General features: G+C 55.3%; 1 protein-coding gene across 4 annotated transcripts; it reads right to left on the bottom strand.

Moving 5' to 3' along the window:
- Positions 1–1,296: 1,296 nt before the first annotated feature.
- On the bottom strand, positions 1,297–20,661 carry LOC102698746 (polypeptide N-acetylgalactosaminyltransferase 6-like). 4 transcript variants are annotated; one of them, XM_069187332.1, is made up of 12 exons: positions 20,188–20,367; positions 17,960–18,060; positions 16,320–16,897; positions 15,181–15,353; positions 11,936–12,085; positions 10,375–10,609; positions 9,147–9,264; positions 6,802–7,002; positions 5,897–6,028; positions 4,999–5,100; positions 3,355–3,507; positions 1,297–2,405 (listed from the first exon to the last, which is right to left on the bottom strand). In XM_069187332.1, exons 3-12 carry the CDS (start codon positions 16,820–16,822, stop codon positions 2,292–2,294), a joined length of 1,881 nt encoding a protein of 626 aa, XP_069043433.1. In that variant the 5' UTR covers positions 16,823–16,897; positions 17,960–18,060; positions 20,188–20,367; the 3' UTR covers positions 1,297–2,291. The 4 variants fall into 4 exon arrangements, with proteins under 4 accessions (XP_069043433.1, XP_015199941.1, XP_006629506.1 ...); XM_015344455.2 differs by lacking the exons at positions 17,960–18,060; positions 20,188–20,367 and adding an exon at positions 20,382–20,661; XM_006629443.3 differs by lacking the exon at positions 17,960–18,060.
- Positions 20,662–22,505: the final 1,844 nt, after the last annotated feature.

Genomic DNA, 22,505 nt, shown 5'->3' with positions numbered 1-22,505 from the left:
GGGTATTATAATCCAGCTCTTTTCCCAAGAGTTATAACATTATTGATTTAGTAGCCTTGATTTGAACTGTTCGACTGTTTCCAGCTTTTAATGATGTTGGCTATGGTCTGACTTCTCGCTTCTGCATTTCACAAAATTCCAAACATTCAATGGCACAGAAAAAGTTCCCATCAGGCAACATGCAAGTCCAATTGAGGCTTCAGGTAATTAGGATCAACTGAAATAAAAACCAATCTGTTTGTGCCAGGAATAGGACCCCTGAACGCAATACACTTCAACACTGGGCTAGAAGTATTACATTTAAAACAATTATAACAGAGTGCTCATGAGAAAATGAAGCAATTTCTATAGTTATCAAGACCCAGACAACTCTCCAACAAGTTACTTGCTTGTTCAGTTAAGTAATTAAGAGAGTAACTGAGGTTAAAACCAGCTGCCATTCTGCTCTACCTGAAAAAAAAAAGATGATTGTTAATTAACTTAATTTTCTTTCAAAGGGTAGATCTGTGGATAGTCACATGGTACTGGGCAATAGGTAAATGCCACACCCCAAGGTACCCCAGCAATGCTCCAGCCTGGATTTAAACCCAGAGTTCTGATACGATCTGAGCCCTGGGCCCTGATCCACAGCACCTCAGATTAAAGCATCTGCACAACACAGACTTCAGGCTCCTGCTCCACAAGCTCTTTCTTTATGATGCAGCAGGATGTTCACTACGAGCCACCTTCCAGCAAGAGTTTCACTTTGATAGACGTTTGGCCTAATTGAGCAGGCGGTCTTCCAGCCCCACAGGGGGCACAATTCTGATTTTCCCACTTATCTGTGCTTATTTCTTGTTTGGCTAGGTAAGATTTTCCACAAGAGGTGAATATACACTGACAACTTCTGCTTCCAGCAAGGAGCCAGCAGGTATCAGAACTAGACGGGATTGGGTCTCTCCAGGACCAGCTGGAGACCCCTGGAGTGACGAGGCAGGGGCTAACCAGGGCCAGGGCTGGAGACCCCTACTATAAAGTGGAGGCAGAATAACTCCAGTAACGCTGGTGCAGGAGAACCCCAGACCAGTCAGTCTGGGGAAGAGGGACCTAGGGTGCCAACAAGAAGGCCTCCAACAGTTTTTCCTCTTTCTCCCAAACAGGTAAGATCACGTGTATCCACTGGGCAACAGCAGGAAACCACAACAGATTGAACCGCCCTCAGGCCATCGGCTTCGATCGCCCCATCCCACTCAACAGACCCCGCCCGGCCTAGTGCACAGCCCCTTGCCCACGAGAAACAGATGACCGTACTAGCCCTGTGTTTGAAATCAGTCTGTGCCATTTATTTGAAATGAGGTCAGGAGCAGGTTAGCCCCTTGTAGCTTTTATTATTCGAACGCAGGGGCCCAGGCCAGCAGGAGTTATACTTCACCATTAAACCATCAGTGTCTGCAGCCGTGAAATCGTAGTAGGTTGTAGGTCCCGACAACCACAGCAGTCTGTTCCTGACCTAACTGAACTCATTACCTCATTCAAAAAGATTAAATCGCATCTGTAATCCCTGTCTGTAAAAATGGGTCACACAACGGCCATCCTAAAGGCCTCCTGGACTGTGGCTCAACAGCAGCAGGGCTGGTCACCCGTTTTAAAGAGAGGTAGCCTGTTCTTGACATAGGATCAATGTACTGTACATGGTTCCCAGGGCACAATTCCTTGTCCTGACCAGCAGGTGCCTCCATTGAGCTGTGTCATCTCAAGCCTCCTGCTGGTTCCCTCCGGAGTCTGCGAGAGAGAGGAGGCCGAGCATCTCTGCGTCTTCTGCGCGTGGCTTCAAAAACCGCACATGAAGACATCAGCCATCAAATCCCGGCAATCAATTTACTGCAGAGGACACCAGAATGAAGACTGATTCTCACACAAAAACCATCTAAAACTCTTATTATTGCTTGACAGAAATTTGTCTGGGGTGTAGAAAACAGACTAGAATCAAGGCACGAGGTAGAAAAGGAAAGGGGGAGGTCGGCCCTCGGGGTCTCCCTTTCAAGCCCGCGTGGACAGGATCCTCATGGGCCTGCGCCTCCCTTTCCAGCGTTGATCCCGCTATCCCAGGGTCTGCTCGGCGTTCACTGCTGTTGCAGGAGATCAAGCCATCAGTTCAGCGCCCGTGCGCCTCTGTTTGAACGGCGGAGGATAGGGAGACGTGGCGATGCCAGCCCGTCCGCTCGAGCCCGGTCGCCCCTCCGGGAGGTGCCCCGGAGACGGGGGGGCGGGGGGGAGGCGCAGGAGCGGGGGGCGTGCGTGGAGACGGCTCATCAGCTGAAGGCCCACCGCTGGCTGGGCTGGCTGGGGTCACACTGGCCCAGGCTGGGCTGGCTGTTCAGGAGGGTCAGGCACAGGCCAGAGGCGGGGTTTCTGATAAACTTGTCCTGCGGGGGGACACCCAGACGTCACTCACTCATCCAGAACGACACTGCGAAACTGCACTCCCCTTCACCTCTGACACCCCTTCCCCCCTGCACCCCTGCTCCGCACTCCTGCACCCCTGACTCCCCTGCACCCCTGACTCCCCTGCACCCCTGCTCTGCACCCCTTCTCCCCTGCACCCCTACTCTGCACTCCTGTCACCCCTGCTCCCCTGCGACCCTCACACCCCTGCACCCCTGCGACCCTCACACCCCTGCACCCCTGCACCCCTGCGACCCTCACACCCCTGCACCCCTGCTCCGCACCCCTGCACCCCCTCTTAACGCACTGGTCTAGTAATTATGGACACAGCCAGCGAAACCCTCTGTCTCACTGGTACAGTATCAATCAGCACTGTTAGAAAAGAGAGAGTCCCATTATAAACCCAGCCTGATCAGAACTGAGTAAGATCTCTACTCATCTTTCTGAGCTCTTAACATCGCTTACGAACCTTTGTAAAAATATTTTTTTTTACAAACTGGAGGGGGGGGCAGTGTGTCTGCAGGGTGTCCGGTCCTGGTCCTGGGGGGGGCAGTGTGTCTGCAGGGTGTCCAGCCCTGGTCCTGGGGGGGGCAGTGTGTCTGCAGGGTGTCCGGTCCTGGTCCTGGGGGGGTCAGTGTGTCTGCAGGGTGTCCAGTCCTGGTCCTGGGGGGTCAGTGTATCTGCAGGGTGTCCAGTCCTGGTCCTGGGGGGGTCAGTGTGTCTGCAGGGTGTCCAGTCCTGGTCCTGGGGGGGTCAGTGTGTCTGCAGGGTGTCCAGTCCTGGTCCTGGGGGGGTCAGTGTGTCTGCAGGATCCATGAAGGGCTGAGCTGGAACGGCCACCCAGAACCAGGCCCGATCCGTAACCTATTCCGGGGCTCCCAGCGGGAGGAGGGGCTCCCCCGTGCTCCCGTGAAGCGAGGTGCTCCTTACCGGGGTGAGCACCCAGAGCTGCTCAGGCGCCACGCTGGTGCCGCGCCCCTTCAGCTGGCACTCCTCGACCCGCACGGGCCCCCCCGCGCCGTGCACGCACAGCTGCCTGCCGATGTTGTGGCGCAGCTCCTTGTGGGAGGTGTACTCGAAGTACTGCAGGACAGCAAGAGGACAGGGGTCACAGAGAGGCCCCCAGGGGACCGCAGACACGGTCCAGCTTCAGGGTCAGAAAGAACCGGCGCTGCCGAGCGCATTTCAAGCCACGGTGAGAGCAAGATGTACGCAGCAACGGGTAAAACCTCCAATTTACATCACAAAATAGACCATGTCCGGGTACGAGCAGCGAGCGCCACGTGCTACAATTCAGAACGAGGCAGGTGCTGCGGCCCTGTGACGTCGTGAACAAGCAGGCTTGTGGATACGTCAGGGAGCTGCGTCAGCATGCGTAGGCTGCAAAGGAACAAGTAATAGGTTTTTTCCCTGCTGAAAAAAAGAAGAAAGAGAACACAACGTTTCGGCCGTGGAGCCTTCTTCAGGTGTGAGAGAGACAGGGCAGTAGGCAAAGGTAAAGTAGCGGGAGAACAAAGGTTGGGAGGGAGGAGGAGTGAGAGGCGGGAGCAGGGGACAGAAAGAGAGGCCAATCAAGAGGTGTGAAGTCAGAATGGGTGCAGAGGGGTGTTTTTTTCAGCATGGAATAAACCTATTACTTGTTCCTTTGTGGATACATCTCTCGCTCCAGCAGAAATACTGCCTTTGGCTTCGAGGCGGCCTGACAGACAAATACTACTTGTCAACTCTGCATGCAGATCACGGAGGAACATTTCTGCACTGAAATCTCTGCTGCACGTCCTGTACTGGCGTACGCCACCTTACATGAGTCACTACAGTGACTAGTGAGCAGGAAGGGCGGCTCTGGCGCAATACGTGCAAACTCTCGCTCTCGCCAGTGGCAAGACCGACGGTTAGCGACAAAATGGGACCATACAGTGCTTTCACAAAACTTTCAATAGCGTCAATTAATTTAGTTTGTTAAGGAGATTTAATGACCGGTCGGAGAAATTGGAACTGCAATTCCCCTTTAACGAGCCATGAATTCCAATGGACCAGTGACCGAAAGGATCACACAGAGTGGCTGCAAGCAGGTAGAAAGAGAGCCCGTGCCCCCACCCTCCACTACTCTCTGTGTAAAGACAGGGAGTCTGTGCCACCCCCCCACTCTCCGTGTAAAGAAGGGGAGTCTGTCACCCCCACTTCTCTCTGTGTAAAGACGGGGAGTCTGTGCCACCACCCCACACTACGCTGTGTAAGGGGCCTCCTGTTTGTGCTGTTACTGCTGGGTTCCCATTGTGTCCCCCAGTCCTTCCAGAGTGGAAATTGCTCAACATGTTCTGGAAGAGTTACGCTCCCAGGTCTCAGGTCCAGCGGGCCCCTCTGTTGGCAAAGCTGCCCTCATAGACACTCCGCATGCCACCGTGCCCGTGCGACGTTTGCACACCAACAAAGTAACCCCCCAGCCCACAATCTACTGCCCTTCGCATCAGGAGCCCCATCGCCTGACTGCTGCAGCCTGAGCTCCTGGAGCCCGCTGTCCCGGGCAGCGTCGGCCCCCCACCCAGCAGAGCAGGAGGAGGAGTCCAGCAGTACCTGGTTGCCGCCCATGCCATGGCAGGTGTACATGATGAGAGGTTTGCCACCCTGGTTGTTCTCGCCCACGTCCAGACAGCTCTCCGTGCCCAAGTTCTTCACCTGCACAGGGGAGACAAGCACACTGGCACCCTGGCACCCTCACGCACAAGCCCACTCGCAGGGTCGGGCAAGTCACTCCCATCTCCCGGCACCTGGGGGGGTCACTGCTGGACAGACGGCCAGCACGTCCAGCCCTGAGTATGCGTGAACCCTGCAGGACCGCAGCCCTCGGAGACTGGACACACCCAGCCCAAGAGTGTGCAGGGCAGGAGCTCCTCCACCGCATCTCTCATCGCCAGACTGACTCTGCTGCTGCAGCAACTGAACAATTAAGGCTCTGGCTGCTGCAGAACCCCATGTTGGAAAGATCTGGAAGGGCCATAGTGTAAAATGTGTAGACCAAGAGCTGTCCAGGTCTGGTCCTGGGGGGTCAGTGTGTCTGCGGGGTGTCCAGTCCTGGTCCTGGGGGGGTCAGTGTGTCTGCGGGGTGTCCAGTCCTGGTCCTGGGGGGGTCAGTGTGTCTGCGGGGTGTCCAGTCCCGGTCCTGGGGGGGTCAGTGTGTCTGCAGGGTGTCCAGTCCCGGTCCTGGGGGGTCAGTGTGTCTGCGGGGTGTCCAGTCCTGGTCCTGGGGGGGTCAGTGTGTCTGCGGGGTGTCCAGTCCCGGTCCTGGGGGGTCAGTGTGTCTGCGGGGTGTCCAGTCCCGGTCCTGGGGGGTCAGGGTATCGCTTTTAGGCACCTGTGGTCCTGAAAGACCTGCGAAGCTCATCCTGTCTGAAATACTCTCTGATTAGTTGGCCAGCAGTGTTTCGGAGGCGGCCTGGGCGTCCTGCCCCTCGCCCTCCGCCAGGCGCCTTACCGCTCCGAACAGCGCTGGGCTGAGGTCGGGGACGAAGGCCTCGGGGTAGACCGTGTTCAGGTACCAGGTGAAGTTCTTGCACTGCAGCCTCTCTCTCAGCTCCAGCCGCTCTGAGATGTCGCCGAAGGCGTGCTGCAGGGGCGGAAGAGGAGGAGAGGGAGTGAGCGCGAGATCACCGCGCAGGGCCTGACGCAGACGCACAGGCAGAGGCAGAGGGCTGACGGTTACACCCGGCCTGCTGAAGAGCACGGCACTTCTCCAGTGCCTGGGGTGCCAAAGTCACGTGCCCATCCTGGATTAGCAGGGGCATGAGCCCAGGGCCGGAGAGAGGGCATTGAAGGCCCTGGGCCCCACTGCATCGTAGGTCCTTGGGAGGAAGCATTGTCTGGGGTGTATCAGTTTCTATGGCTAGGTGGGTCCTAAGAATGTATTCTCCAAGTGCAGCACTGTAGTGCAGTGGTCAGCATGGTTGCTGGGGCCCTGGGTCTAATTCCAGACCTGGGGTCCTGTCTGTGTGGAGTTTGTATGTTCTTCCCGTGTTCACTTGGGTTTCCTCCCACACTCCTCATACTTGCTGGTAGCGTTACTGGCGTCTGGAAAACTGGCCCTGGTGTGAGTGTGCGTGTCTTTCTGTGTGCCCTGCAATGGACTGGCATCCTGTCCAGGGTGTACCCTGCCCTGCTTGCTGGGATAGGCTCCAGCTCTCCCACGACCCTGAACTGGATGAAGTGGTTAGGAAATGGATGGCTGGATTTTTTTCAGAGAGCCTGTGTTTTTTACATAGCGTATATTTATTCAAGAAAAGATATTTGTACTAGTTGTCATACAAATAAAACAGTCAAATGTTTTCATAGGACCTTTAGGGTTTGTAGGTGCCTCCTGTGCGACCAAGCGGCTCAGCTCACCTCTTTGGCCATTTTGGCGGCGTTCTGGTTGCGACGGTAGAAGATCTCCTTGTAGCCGTCCATCCAGACTTCGGCCAGCCTCACCTGGTTGCGCGTGATGACCTGCGTGCCCTTGGGAAAGGTGTGCGGGCTCTTGGTGCGAAACACGTGTCCCACCACAGAGCACGGGATGATCTCAAGCTGGCCACCACACTGCCACACCTGGAGCGGACGAGACAGCAGGGGACCATGACACAGGTCATCCTCAACTCCACAACACAGAGGGCTACATCCTGGGCCTGGGGGGGTCAGTGTGTCTGCAGGGTGTCCAGTCCTGGGGGGGGTCAGTGTGCCTGCGGGGTGTCCAGTCCTGGTCCTGGGGGGTTCAGTGTGTCTGCAGGGTGTCCAGTCCTGGGGGGGGTCAGTGTGTCTGCAGGGTGTCCAGTCCTGGGGGGGGTCAGTGTGCCTGCAGGGTGTCCAGTCCTGGGGGGGGTCAGTGTGCCTGCAGGGTGTCCAGTCCTGGTCCTGGGGGGGTCAGTGTGTCCAGTCCCGGTCCTGGGGGGGTCAGTGTGTCTGCAGGGTGTCCAGTCCCGGTCCTGGGGGGTCAGTGTGTCTGCAGGGTGTCCAGTCCCGGTCCTGGGGGGTTCAGTGTGTCTGCAGGGTGTCCAGTCCCGGTCCTGGGGGGTTCAGTGTGTCTGCAGGGTGTCCAGTCCTGGGGGGGGTCAGTGTGCCTGCAGGGTGTCCAGTCCTGGTCCTGGGGGGGTCAGTGTGTCCAGTCCTGGTCCTGGGGGGGTCAGTGTGTCTGCAGGGTGTCCAGTCCCGGTCCTGGGGGGTCAGTGTGTCTGCAGGGTGTCCAGTCCCAGTCCTGGGGGGTCAGTGTGTCTGCAGGGTGTCCAGTCCCGGTCCTGGGGGGTCAGTGTGTCTGCAGGGTGTCCAGTCCCGGTCCTGGGGGGTTCAGTGTGTCTGCAGGGTGTCCAGTCCCGGTCCTGGGGGGTTCAGTGTGTCTGCAGGGTGTCCAGTCCTGGTCCTGGGGGGTTCAGTGTGTCTGCAGGGTGTCCAGTCCTGGTCCTGGGGGTTCAGTGTGTCTGCAGGGTGTCCAGTCCTGGTCCTGGGGGTTCAGTGTGTCTGCAGGGTGTCCAGTCCTGGTCCTGGGGGTTCAGTGTGTCTGCAGGGTGTCCAGTCCTGGTCCTGGGAGGGTCAGTGTGTCTGCAGGGTGTCCAGTCCCGGTCCTGGGGGGTTCAGTGTGTCTGCAGGGTGTCCAGTCCTGGTCCTGGGGGGTTCAGTGTGTCTGCAGGGTGTCCAGTCCTGGGGGTTCAGTGTGTCTGCAGGGTGTCCAGTCCTGGTCCTGGGGGGGGTCAGTGTGTCTGCAGGGTGTCCAGTCCTGGTCCTGGGGGGTTCAGTGTGTCTGCAGGGTGTCCAGTCCTGGGGGTTCAGTGTGTCTGCGGGGTGTCCAGTCCTGGTCCTGGGGGGGGTCAGTGTGTCTGCAGGGTGTCCAGTCCTGGTCCTGGGGGGGTCAGTGTGTCTGCAGGGTGTCCAGTCCTGGTCCTGGGGGGTTCAGTGTGTCTGCAGGGTGTCCAGTCCCGGTCCTGGGGGGTCAGTGTGTCTGCAGGGTGTCCAGTCCCGGTCCTGGGAGGTCAGTGTGTCTGCAGGGTGTCCAGTCCCGGTCCTGGGGGGTTCAGTGTGTCTGCAGGGTGTCCAGTCCTGGTCCTGGGAGGTCAGTGTGTCTGCAGGGTGTCCAGTCCTGGTCCTGGGGGGTTCAGTGTGTCTGCAGGGTGTCCAGTCCTGGGGGTTCAGTGTGTCTGCAGGGTGTCCAGTCCTGGTCCTGGGGGGGGTCAGTGTGTCTGCAGGGTGTCCAGTCCTGGTCCTGGGGGGGGTCAGTGTGTCTGCAGGGTGTCCAGTCCTGGTCCTGGGGGGTCAGTGTGTCTGCAGGGTGTCCAGTCCCGGTCCTGGGGGGTCAGTGTGTCTGCAGGGTGTCCAGTCCCGGTCCTGGGGGGTTCAGTGTGTCTGCAGGGTGTCCAGTCCTGGTCCTGGGGGGTTCAGTGTGTCTAGTCCTCTTTCTAGCACCTGTACCCGAACAGCATTTAATCTAATAATGACCAGACAGTGCTCTTGAGAACTACATTCTCTGGGGCTAGTACACATCTCTTATGATACTCTTGATACCCCTAGACCAGCAGATTTCTGCAGACTCCCTCTCTTAAATGTCGTCTAGGGAATGAAGCAACTATGTCCATTGGCAGACTCACGGCACCACCTGTGATACAGAACTGCTACTGAAGCTGTTCAATCGGGGAAGAAAGAATGTCGATATGGCAAACTAACTGGAGAAACTGGGTTTGTACACTGTGACAACCGCAAGCACTCACCCTGAAGGACATCTCCACATTCTCCCCACCCCAAATCTCCATCTGCTCGTCATAGGTGCCGATGTGCTCAAAGTAGGACTTGGAGATGGAGAAGAGTCCGCCGGCGAAGGTGGGGGTCCTGCGAACACACCCGGACAAAGAGGTGACATCTCCTCCCAGCACCCCATGGGCACAGCCCAGTCTCCCTGCTCTACAGCTGACAACAGACCTCAGCCCTGTGATCATGGTTTCACACCAGCCCACTGCAAACATGACCACATCCACACTCCTGGTCCTGCAGAGATACCGTACCTGAACTGTCAATTGAACCAATCAGTAGCTTGACTGGCCTTACTGATGGCTGTTTTCAGTCCTGTGGCCGTTGCAGAATTTGGGAGAGTATATGCATCTAAATCCCAGAATTCCCACTCTTGCCAGAATCCGAACAGCTTCCACTCCTACTGTGGAAGAAACTCAATAGACAGGGATCTCTTGTCACAGCTTGAGGAACGGAGAGAGAGTCTCTCTCTCTCTCAATAAGGCTGTATGTGTTTTATAGCCCTTATTGTCCATAAATGTCTTGTAATATGTTTGTACTGTAAATGTTATATTAATTTAATCCTCTTTGGTGCCACTGTAATTCATGGGTCATGCCAATAAAGCCCTGGGAACTGAAATATATTACTGCTCTGACACACTGATAAAGTTAGGGAAACATGCTAGCTGTTCAAACATCTCATCCGGCAATGTAATTAACCCTCCAGCCGGGAGACTGAGGGTCACAGCAGGGAGACTGAAGAGATACAGCAGGGGGATGGCGGGGTCACAGAAGGGAGACTGAGGGGGGGATGGCGGGGTCACAGAAGGGAGGCTGAGGGGTCACAGCAAGGGGAGATGGCGGGGTCACAGCAGGGGGAGATGGCGGGGGGATTGAGGGGTCACAGCAGGGGGAGAGGCGGGGTCACAGCAGGGGGTGATGGCGGGGTCACAGCAGGGGGTGATGGCGGGGTCACAGCAGGGGGTGATGGCGGGGGAATTGAGGGGTCACAGGAGGGGAAGATTGAGGGGGGATTGAGGGTTCACAGCAAGGGGAGATGGCGGGGTCACAGCAGGGGGAGGTGGCGGGGGGATTGAGGGTTCACAGCAGGGGGAGATGGCGGGGTCACAGCAGGGGGAGCTTGAATGCTGGTAGGTCACAGTGAGGGCTGGGGAATGGTGGATAACAGCAGAGGAGTGGAGGCTCTCTCACTTGACGGGGTAGGTCTCGTCCTTGCGCCGCCTCCGCTCGTGCTCGGGGATGGCCTCCCAGCCGAAGCCCAGGCTCCAGTCGAAGTTGCCCCGGTTGTGGGCCCGGGTGCTGGGGGAGGGCTTGCCGAACTGGAAGGTGTTGAGGTCGATGGTGGTGATGTCGGGGCTCACCACGGCCGTGGGCTCCTCGGCGATCCGCGCCAGCAGCGGCTCCAGCCAGCCGTGGAAACACTCGCCTGCGGGACAGCGGGGGGGGGGGGTTGTCACAAGCGGGGCACACCGCCACACCAGGGGGGGGCCTCACTTTCCCACGTCCCTGCAGGACTCACGAGTGGGTTCACACCCCTCCCTGCACTTTCACTTCCTGCCTGTGGGTGTTAAAACAGTTTGATCTCGGGGAGCAGCTTTGACAGCTACGTGCACTGACATCACACCCTCCTGGATTATTTTAGGATTTCTTGCACAGTACGTTGTGCAGGGCAGGTTGAGACTCCAGCAAAACTCTAGCCACCAAAAACACACAGCCTAGCCTAGCCTTGGGGACCCTTTCAGGGTCAGACAGGGGTGGACAACTCCAGTCCTGGGGTATCTGCAGGGTTTTGTTCCATCAGAGCTCCTAAACAGAGCTGTTTGATCTAGTCATCGATTTATCAGGAGCAGCTCAGCACAGTGCATCTCTCTCCTACCCCCCAATCTGCTGTGCAGTGTGTCATTCAAGCAGGGCTGCAATTCACTGGTGCATGAAATGGGTCAATCATATTTATAGAGAGAAGACTTTATTGATCCTGAAGGGAAATATGAAGCACTTTGAGGTTCCTAAGGATGAAAATCACTATATAAATGCAAACCATCACCGTGATGACTACTGAAGAGCTCCATTAGATCATCAGACCTACTAGGCTGTGGCCTTCCAAGACCTGCATCATACAGTACATGCCCTGCTGCAGATTTGCCCACCAGTGTCGCTGTGATTGGAGATCCAGTCCAGCAGATTAAACCATACGCCAACTGTTTCTGCCCATCCTACAGCATTTCTAGTATGATGCTTTAAAAAAAATCTTAAGAATTAATTAGAGATTGTATCCTCAATAAATGAATTATAACATATAGCTCCAAACAGCACATTGCTGACTCATGACACTGGGGCCCTGGGTTCAATTTCAGGGGGTGCTATCTGTGTGGAGTTTGCAGGTTCTACACGTCTTTGCATGTTTTTTTCCAGGTGCTCTGGTTTCCTCCCACAGTCCAAAGACATGCTTGTAGGTGAAATGACTTCTGGAAAACTTTCCCCTGGTGTGTGTGTGTGTGTGTGTGTGTGTGTGTCCTGCAATGCACTGGTATCCTGTCCAGGGTGTACCCTGCCTTGCGCCTGTTGCTTTCTGGGATAGGCTCCAGCTTCCCCACAAACTTTAATTGGTAGATGCTGATAGAAACTGGATGAATGAATAAATGCACCCCCCATAGACATTTTGGTAGTGCCCTGTGCATTAGTACAGTTCAAGCCCCAGAGCAGATGGACTATTCCATTCCCTGCCGGAGAGAGGTATTCATTTCTGACTCACAGTGGGCATCCAGGAAGGTGAGCACCTCGCCCGTGGCCCGCTGCGCCCCCAGCAGCCTGGCCGTGATTAACCCCTTCCTCTCCAGCTGCCGCACCACGTGCACGATCCCCAGCTGCTTCACGTAATCCTCCAGCTGGCTCTTCAGGTGATCTGGAAGGGTTAAAACTGAGCGATCAGTAGGAACTCCAGACACATCAGCCCAGTCCCCAGTACTAGCCCAGCTGGGGCGGTGGGTCTCTCCCCACCTGCACAGCGCTTGGGCATTTAAAGTACTGTAGAAAAGAGCAGAAACAACGTGATTAAAATCCGGCAGAACAGCCGGATAATTTCAAGAAACTAATATCACGATCTCAGCTCTGAGCCACACACGCACTTTCAAATGCTTTTAAGGACCAGGAAAGTGAACTAAAACACTGTGGATTTATGTCTTTGTGCTCCTGAAGATATCTTATTGATGCACAAACCCTCTCACACTGTAAGGGACCATTTCTAAGCAAGTAAAGGTTTATTCCATGCTGAAAACAGAAGAAATGAAACACAACATTTTGTCACACCCAAAGAAGGCTCCACAGCCGAAACATTGTGTTTCCTTTCTTCTCATTTCAGCCTGGAATAAACCTCTACTGGTTCCTTGCAGCCTACGCCTGCTGATGCAGCTCTCTGCTTGCACTATTTCTAAACCTGGCTTCTGCTTTTAAGTCCAAACATGTCAAACTCTGCTGGATCAGACCTGATACTCCCTCCCTGCGGAGACTCATCTGACCACAACGTGAGAAACTAAGAACTGAATAAGTGACAGTGGGAAATCTACACAAACACGCCAAACACGCTTCTGAAGAAACACAGCTGTGGTTGTAAGTTTGCATACATTACGTTATCTCTGGTCCAGAGAGATGATACTGAGGAAAAACAATATATACAATCTTTTCAACTGAAAAATTCAACAACAACAACAACAAAAGGATAAAGACAATTCAACTCTCCAAATTTAAAAAATGTATGAATTTAAAAAACTGTACAAACTTCTGTTTCACACCGATTCAACTCTCTTACTTCCAACCAATAAACAGGAAAGAGAGCTCTCTGTTAGTACAGTTAGGAGTATTTCTGCACACAAGTCTGCACGAATACTTTTAATGAAACTAGCAACACTAATACACAACTATTTTACTATGAGAACACATATAAAACTGGACAAGTTGGACAAATTGGGAATCACTGATTCAGATATATGCATACAAACTATATGTACTGTATACACTACCGATAATCACTTCCATGCCATCTGGCTCTGCCCACCAGTTCAGCAGTTGAAAGCAGTAGTACCTCCCCCGTACTCACTGCACTCATCACAGCAATGGCTATAGATACGAATAGAACATATGTCAGTGGAAAGAGAAAGCCTATGTCACATTGGAAAATTAAAAATAATTTGGTCATGACTGATTTAGATCAGCCGGTGAATTCATACTCTCCGTGCTCTGAGCATACACACTAAAACCACACACACACACACACACACCACACACCATGACGTAGACCTTTACCCTCTTTACTTATTCCATCTCACTTACTCCCCGCCCAGCTGTAGACATCCCTCTTTACACCTCTAGCAACTCTCATTCATAATGCAGCGCTTCCTCAGTATTCTCCTTGCCTGGACCAGCTCGGATGGTCCTATAAGTCGGGTCTTGAAACAGATCATAGGCTTGCACATGCCGATGCCCACAGGAAATTCCTAGAAGGCTTGGGAGCACAAACGCATCAAGGAGGAAGGAAGACGACTTATACCGTCCCAACGTAGTGATATGTTCACAGAGCAATGCAGGAAGTAAGAAAATGTTGGAAAAACTAAATATAGAGCCATCATCACTACCTATTACTCACAGTCCCTTATGGAAAAAGAGAACGGGGAGGGGGGGGGGGGCGCGCGCAGGACTTTACACAAAGGGTTGTGGGAGTCTGGAACAAGCTAACTGGCCTTACGGCTTTTTGTTGCACAAAGAGGAAGTCTTGATGGGAGTACAGACACCTGGTTTTGATTGGGTTATACAGCAGGCAGGCAGTATTCTGTGCAGATGTGAAGTGACTCTTCCAGTATCCAAGTCAAGCTCCATTCCATTCCATTCACATCCAGAAATCCAGCAGGTCTTTGACATGATCCAGTGTGATCCGCTGCCTCTGAAGCTAGGATCCACCCCAAGTTCATTTCGGTCGATTCATGCCTGATCCAGGTAAAAGCCTCCGTGCAATGGTCCCAGTTTTTAGAGATCATAAAACATATTAAACATATTAAACTAATAATACTATCACACAGTCACTCCTGTCAGCCAAGGAAATGAACGCAGCCCACTGGACACTCGCCTCTCACAGCTCGCTGGTGAGCGGGCCTCGGAGAGCAGAGCGCAGACACTCAGGGGTTAAATATCCCAGGCGTTCGCAGTGACCAGCCGTGCACGTGGAGCGGATCTTCAACACACCAACAGAAGCAGTGTTTCCATCCATGATTAAAGGGCTACCGATAACTCGATCATAAAACATATTAAACTAATAATACTATCACACAGTCACTCCTTTTCCTCATTAGAGGTAATATCCTGCGCTGTTTGCTCGCCTTATTGCACACAGGACCTCATTAAAAATGTCCCAAGAGCAGAGTGCAGCCAGTTCCTCCCGGTCCCCTGTCCCTCCATCTGCCTCAAGCAAGTCTGAACCCCGGGGGTCTCCCGTTCACCAGGTTCCACTGACTGCTGATAGGGGTTCAGGAGCTCAGGGGTTCCCCCACCCCACCCCACACCCCGTTACTGGAAATCCTAGACTGGAAAGCCACCCTGAGCTCAAGCCAATCAAGGGTCAGCAAGAGGGGGCGACCCCAGGGTCTGCCTGCTGTTTCCGACAGCGAGATCGGGCGCGGCGGACCCTCCGCCTCCTGCAGGATCTCTCCGCCACGCTGCTCCGCGATTCCCGTGGTCCGCCGCGGACCAGCCCCGGCGCAGAGCTAAGCTCTCGTGCCGAGCTGACTCACTCCCAGCTCAGCCTTGAGAAACGCAGACGGCGACAGGCAGCCACTTGCATGCCGCCATCGGTTGCGCAATTCTAAGCTGGCAGGTGTCGGTGGAATACTTGACGCTCATTAATGGTAAGCCTCTGGAGTCTAGGCTGCGGGCTCACACGAATCTGCACGCCGACTCCGGCCGTCGGGAGTCGGGAGCACCCAGCGGGCGGCGGCGCGATGGGAAGCTGACCTGCGGTGCTGGCGTCGTCCACCAGGATGACCTCCTTCAGCAGCGCGGCGGGAGAGCTGTGCAGGACGCTGTAGACGGTGCGCAGCAGGGTGGACCAGGCCTCGTTGTGGAACACGATGATCACGCTGGTGCTGGGCAGCGGCGGGCAGCGGCGGAACTTGCGCTCCACACACCTGCCGGGAGGAGACGCCGGGTTATGGAGGGGCGGGCACAGTCGAGCAGCAGCAGCAGCATGAAGGGCATTGATGGCGACCTCTTTCTTTAAACAACCAGGGAGGTCAATGGACTCGGTTGTCCACACATCCACTCTCTAGACTGCTTTGTCCAGTTCAGGGTCAGGGGGGAGCCGGAGCCTATCCCAGCAAGCAGCAGGCACAAGGCAGGGTACAGCCTGGACACCAGTCCATCTCACACACACAGATACACACTCACACCAGGACCAGTTTTCCCAACAACAGGTCTTTTGCACTGTGGGCAGAAACTGGAGCAACTGGAGGAAACCCATGTGAACTCAGGGAGAACATGCAAACTCCACACAGACAGCACCCCAGGTCTGGAATTGAACCCAGAGCCCCAGCACTGTGAGGCAGCAATGCTGACCCCTGCGCCACCATGCCATCTTGTTATCAATTTACATTTTATTTTAATCTACAGCCTGAAAAATCAACAGGAATATGCTGAATAGGATCAGAAAGCTAAAGCACACACCCTCAGGTGCAGCTGTCTGGTTCACATACCCGGCTGTGGTAGGGCTGGTGTGGGGAACGCCGGCTAACCGGGTGGGAAAACGTCATCCCCTTGCGATCTGTGTGAGCAGAGCTTTGTTTTTCCAGGATGTCCGGCGCGTTACTTATTAAACAGGGACAGTGACGGGGAAAGTGCTGAGAAACTGGTCTCTGTTGTTGTGTGCTCTGGTGTGGGCAGAAATATGAATGCCCTAGAGGAACTATACTAGCGCTGGGGCACAGGCTCGGCAGAGAGCGCCCTGCCTGTACTGCGCTGGGGCACAGGCTCGGCAGAGAGCGCCCCGCCTGTACTGGGCTGGGGCACAGGCTCGGCAGAGAGCGCCCTGCAGGAACTGCGCCGGTGCTGGAGGACAGACTCAGCAGAGAGGGTCAGAGAGCAGAATTTGCACTCACTCCAGTGGCCTCGTGTCCTCCCCCAGGCTGCGATGCAGTGAGATGCGATCGCTGGCGAACTGGTTGAAGCAGTGTCTCTGCATGCCCTCCTCCTTCTCCTTCTCCTCTTCTTTGGAGAGCCCCTGCATCTGGAAGGCCTTCCCATCGGCCCCCAGGGCGCTAGGGTCCTGCGGCGGACGTGGCAGAACAGGCTTCAGCTCGGCCTGGCTGTAGAACCCGGGAGCGCAGCGCTCGGCCTCCCCAGGGCGGGCCGTGCGCTCCTCCTCCGGCTGGGGGGCGCGGATCTGGAACCGCGGAATGGAGTCGCGCAGGTTGTTGACGGCGCCCATCATCATGTCAATCATCCGCTCCTTCCTTTCGGCCAGCTCCCTCAGCCAGGGCTCCTGGGAGGAAGTCCCGCCTCCCACGTCCCGGTACAGAATGACCAGGGTGATGAGGAAGATGGCCCCCCCCAGTACAGCCAGCTTCAGAAGGGAGGTGCGTCGCCGTAGAAACAGCCTCATCCCTGGTAGCTGCGTCGCGGAGAGGAACCACACTGGACCGGACTGGACCGAAGAATACGGTCTCCTAGCGTGAGGCTGGGAGGAAGGAAATTAATAACCAGATTAATAACAACAGAGATACCAGGAGCAAGAGCAGATAACACAGGCTGCAGAATTCCCACATCTTCCCACCCACCCTTAACTATCAACCACTTTATCCCATTCAGGGTTGCTGGGGAGCTGGAGTCTATCTGGCCAGACTGTTAACTGTTCTTCTCAATTGACACATTTATATTCTTAGGATCAACACTCAGTTTCAGCCTGTCCCATCAGTAGCTGCTGCAGCAAAAACACACTGTATCCACACACTGCGGCATATTTTTATTCTAACGATTGTTATTATTATTCAATTATCGAGCCTGTACTCTCTGCCAAGCCTGTGCCCCAGCGCAGTACAGGCGGGGCGCTCTCTGCCGAGCCTGTGCCCCAGCGCAGTACAGGCGGGGCGCTCTCTGCCGAGCCTGTGCCCCAGGGCAGTTCCTGCAGGGCGCTCTCTGCCGAGCCTGTGCCCCAGCGCAGTACAGGCAGGGCGCTCTCTGCCGAGCCTGTGCCCCAGCGCAGTACAGGCAGGGCGCTCTCTGCCGAGCCTGTGCCCCAGCGCAGTACAGGCAGGGCGCTCTCTGCCGAGCCTGTGCCCCAGCGCAGTACAGGCAGGGCGCTCTCTGCCGAGCCTGTGCCCCAGCGCAGTACAGGCAGGGCGCTCTCTGCCGAGCCTGTGCCCCAGCGCAGTACAGGCGGGGCGCTCTCTGCCGAGCCTGTACCCCAGCGCAGTACAGGCGGGGCGCTCTCTGCTGAGCCTGTACCCCAGCGCAGTACAGGCGGGGCGCTCTCTGCTGAGCCTGTGCCCCAGCGCAGTACAGGCAGGGCGCTCTCTGCCGAGCCTGTACTCTCTGCTGAGCCTGTGCCCCAGCACTAGCATAGTTCCTGCAGGGCCATTCATGCCTTTCCTGTCTCTGCCCACACCAGAGCACACAACAACAGAGACCAGTTTCTCAGCACTTTCCCCGTCACTGTCCCTGTTTAATAAGTAACGCGCCGGAAATCCTGGAAAAACAAAGCTCTGCTCACACAGATCGCAAGGGGATGTTGTTTTCCCACCTGGTTAGCTGGCGTTCCGCACACCAGCCAATCCACAGCCGGCTCCAGAGGCTCTCCCCTGGGGCAGTTAAAGACACGCTGTCTCCCTGGCTGCCCTGTTGCTTTGGGAAGACATGGGCATGTGACCCAGCTACAGGTGTGTGCTTTGCTGACAGTAAACAGCACTGTTCTGTTTAGTTTCTCAGGCTTTTCAATCAAATAAAATGTAACTGAAGAACCCTCTTCATTCCGGACTGCGGGAGCAAATGTTAATACACAGCACGACTGGGGAGCTTGTTCCACACTCCCACCACCCTCTGTGTAAAGTAATGCCTCCAGTCCTAATTGGAGTCCAGTCCAGTCCTAATTGGAGAATCTCACCAAGCCATTTCTTGAAAGATGCCAGTGTACAGGCTTGAACGACATGGTTGGGCAGCTTGTACCACACTCCCACCACCCTTAACGTAAAAAGAGGTGGCTCCTGTTGGTAGTTTTACATGCGCATCCCCCTAATTTCCCAGAACTAGAATTATTTCTATTCTCCCTCTTCTTCTGCCCTATCGAACCAACAGACCGATTCAACAGCAGAGGGCGGAGCGGGCTGGCAAAGGGTTGAAAACGCCGGCGGAGCACGAGCTTCCGAGCGGCCCCGCCGGCAGGTGCTGCCCAAGCGCCGCGTGCGGCCCGGCGCGTGGCCACGGCCGCGAGGTCAGCCGACACAACAGTCCCGACGAAGCGCCTCCGCGGCGCTTCAGGGACAAACGACCGGGCCCGCTCTGTGACCTGACAGCGAGCGGCCGCCAGCCGTCACTCAGCGCGTTTCCGGAGGCGTGCCCGCCCGCTCCTGGCCCCGGGTCCGAACTGCTTCATCGAAAAGGAGACCACGAAAACATTTAACTTCAGTCCCAGGGACTTCCACGGGATACAAAGGAGCCGCAGCGCTCGAAAAACGACGGATAATACATGGGCCTCGAACCCCCCCACACACACACAAACAAACAAACAAACAAACCTCCGTCTTTTCTCAGAAACACAAGCAGATACCCTCAGTTACACCACTTCACCCACACGAATTCCTCTACAAAGTGGGATCGCGCCGTGAATACCTTTCTGCCTGCTGGGATATCAGCCCGAAACAACACCTTCGGCCTTTTGCTGACGTGCAGATAACACAATCAAACCGGATACGTCCGGGACACGCATCCAGGGTGTAGCCGCTGCACCTCGCGACCCGAACCGGGCGCTTCTGGTGGGTTTTCAAAGTAAAGAAATTCGGCTCCGATGTCGTGCGCTGACAAGGGTCGGATCCGAAACGTGAATCACATTCTTCCGCGGGCTGTATGGGATCTTCTACAGCCCTTCGGGTGTTTGTTTGTCTTAAGGGACAGGGTGTTTGAGCGTCTGTTTATTTCTGGAGGGGGGGGGCACAGGTCGAGTTGCTTCTCGACTCCTGTTCGCTGAACTACATTCCGAGAGGCTGGAGACGCGCTCCAGGAGATTCGAGTAGCTCGCACGGTCGCTGGCGGATCTTCATTCAGATCCAGTTCACTGAATTCAGTCGATCTCTCCGGGGCAGCCTGCCGCCGCAAGGTGTTCGTCTTCTAACGAAAACACCTCATTTATAACGCCACACAGCTCGCGTCAGCACTCAGCACTAGCCTCCGCGCACGAACAGGAAATTCGTTTTTAAATGAAGAAAAAGAAAAAAAGCGAAGCGCAAGCTAAAAATACAACCCCCCCCCCCGCCGAGCGCAGCAAAATTATAAGACGCCTCAAAGAGTTGAATGATCAATTACGGCGTTTTTACTGTGCCAAGACGACGAGTTCAAGGCGCTGCGCCTCACTTTCCCAGCGCCACCTGATCGTGATCGATGTGATCGATCGCTTCCAAGGCGCTGGAAGAGCCGGGATATCAGGGGCCTCGCTCAACCTGCCCGCCCGGCGGACAGCACGCGGCCGCGAGCCAGCGCGAAGGGCTCGAGAGAGCCTCGAGACCCACGCGTCACCCCCGCGATCGCCCAGTTCCAGATTTCTCTTCCTGGAGTCGAGGCGGCCGAGCTCATTGCTGCCGCCACTTAACCGAGGCGCCGGTACCTCGGGAGCTCTCCGCGGCCACCCGGCCACCCGAAACACTTCGCGTTTTAGTACAAACACTCGTTTTCATGAACCACTCAGACTGTATCACGGCTCACCACTCTTACGTGTGGGATACAGTTATACCCCCCACCCCAGGACAGGGAGTCACGCACCTTCGGGCGGAAGCCCCGCAAAGCGGCAATTCGGAGAAGTTGGCCGGCGGCCGGAGTCCTCGACTTCTTGACTGGGAGCAGGTTGTCTTCAGCCCCGGGGCTGTGGGGCGGAAGGAGCTGCGCACACGCGCGGAAGCGGAGCCGACCCTGACACGATCGCGCGCTGATGAAGACGTCGCTAGAGCCCGACTTACCTGTAAGCCGCTCCCACAGCCGGTCCCGAGGCGGGGGGGCAGTTCTCCCTTCACGGGTATCGGGGGGGCAGGACAGTGCACGGGGCGTCACCTGCTCTCGTACCGGCGATGAGGGACCGCGGGGGTGCCGGCGACTTTCGATTTCTTCAAGTGTCAAGCCGGAGGAGGCGAGCTGTTCCTGTCTGCACTGCAGCTCACCCGCCGGCTTCGCAACAGGTGCAATTATTAACTCAGTGTTCTCCCGGGTCCTAAGGCCCCCGCCATCATTATTATTATTATTAATAATATCAATAATAATAACAACATGCAGCTTGCTTCCCTTATACTTTAACCCAATCTAGTATAAATAAGTTACAATAAAGAGAGCTCCTGCAACCGATCTTAATTGTCTAGGTTTGATGCATTATTTGGTTAAGTGGGTGATGTTCTTTGAATGTAGCCTAGGAATCGGGTGTCGTCATCGTATCCGATTAGCAGAGGAGTGCGGAGAACATTTCCTTCTTCATTTAATTAAAGGTCACAAAGGCCTCGGTACAGTTAACCAGTCCCATCCACCCAATGGGCATGAATTATAGATGGAGGAGTGTCTCCGATGTCAGAATCTAGTCGCTCTGGTGGTCAGATTTACTGGCTGTGAATGGGATCAAGGCCGCACCCGCGCTCGCCTCTACCACGCTGAGGCCCGGGGACGCCGAGACCAATCTCTTACACTCTCTGACAGCGAGTGTCGGCTCCAACGCGCAGCCCCTGCCCGGTGCCTTTTGGGGGCGTTGTAAAACTACATCGCCCCTGGAGGAATTCGAAGGGAGCGTGTTTCACGCTGGAGGCACAAGAGGCCGGCTATCTTAGTGCACGGCTAGCAGGAGACGGAGCATAGCGACTAGAAACACCTGGGACGCGCAATAAAATGGGCAACTGCAAAACCTTGAAGGAATCACCTGCTTTTATTTTATTGCCCCTTCACTTCTCCCCGGCTTTTCCTCTTGTAAATTGAGCAACTCACAATTCAGACACACGAGGAACGTGTCAGCTGTCACAGGCGGTGCACCTGAAACCCGAGTCTCTCCTAAAATGTATTCAGGTGCGCCGGCGTGCGGTTAGAGAGCCAGATCCGGCAGCACACGGATATTTGTCTTTGCGATGACCGCATTCAGGCCACCCCCTGTGCCTGCCTGCCCGCCCCTCGGCCACGGCTCTCTGCCCCAGGGCGCCCTCGGCTCCGCCGCTTTTCAGCTCTTCCTCCAGCACCTCTGCAAAGCACACATTCGCCCGGGCAATCCGAACGTTAGCAGTCGGAGGTGATTTGTTAAGCAAACGAGGTGGAGAGATTTTAGGTACGGTCGTGACGGGGGAGGTGACGTCAGGACGGGCTCGTGGCGGTGTTGGGAATCCCCCTTTCTGATAATCTGGGTTCGGGCTGTGTGGCCCCGGGGGGGGGGGTGAGATTTGCGTGCCTGCAGAGGTCCCCGGCAAGGCCATGCTTCCGGCCACTCGTGGTGTTTACATCTGCTCCCTTTCGTGCTCGGCGTTGTGTCACGTGCTCGATATCACGGCTGACGGGGTTACTACCTTAATTAGGCCTCCGTACGAACGGTCCTTATCTGTGTCCAAGTATATACCTGACTGGGCATCGCGCACTGCACATCGCCTCTAGCGGCCGTGACTGGATCGGGAAGCTAGAGACTGCGCCAACCCTGAGCGTTTTGCTTTGCACAAGGAGAAGAATTTCCTCCCTCTTTCTGCATTCTTGCACTGTAAAGCGAGCGACAAAACCGACCAGACCACCCGGACGAGCAGACTCGGGCAAACAAGCGGAAACACGACGTTTTCGAAGTACTTGTATATAATTTGTACATCAAATGTACATACATTTGTAAAAATAAAAAGTACAGTCTGTACTTTTGCAAACATCAGGAATTATTCTCTGTTTTGATCAAAGCCAGAGTGAGTTAAAGAACATTTCGGAAATTCGTCATTTAAACAATAGCAGTGACTTAAACACTTGCTGTTACAATAGAAAATTGATTTCCCCGAACTTCAGGAAGCACACAGTCCAGAACTACCAAAAAAATAAAATAAAAAAAAGTCCAGAACTACCCAGCCGTCACGCACGCGCACAATCCG

Source organism: Lepisosteus oculatus, chromosome 1 (genome assembly GCF_040954835.1).
Source record: "Lepisosteus oculatus isolate fLepOcu1 chromosome 1, fLepOcu1.hap2, whole genome shotgun sequence".
In the NCBI taxonomy this organism is placed as follows: domain Eukaryota; kingdom Metazoa; phylum Chordata; class Actinopteri; order Semionotiformes; family Lepisosteidae; genus Lepisosteus; species Lepisosteus oculatus.
This window is presented reverse-complemented; position numbering and strand designations above follow the sequence as displayed.

What these genes read in the sequence shown, in the direction of transcription:
- LOC102698746 (XM_015344455.2), bottom strand. Translation starts at nt 16,822, where the DNA reads ATGAGGCTGTTTCTACGGCGACGCACCTCCCTTCTGAAGCTGGCTGTA. An exon ending in CCGCCAAAATGGCCAAAGAG is followed by an intron (nt 6,029 to 6,801) that starts GTGAGCTGAGCC and finishes CCGCCCCTGCAG; the next exon opens with CACGCCTTCGGCGACATCTC. An exon ending in GCCCAGCGCTGTTCGGAGCG is followed by an intron (nt 5,101 to 5,896) that starts GTAAGGCGCCTG and finishes TCCCCTGTGCAG; the next exon opens with GTGAAGAACTTGGGCACGGA.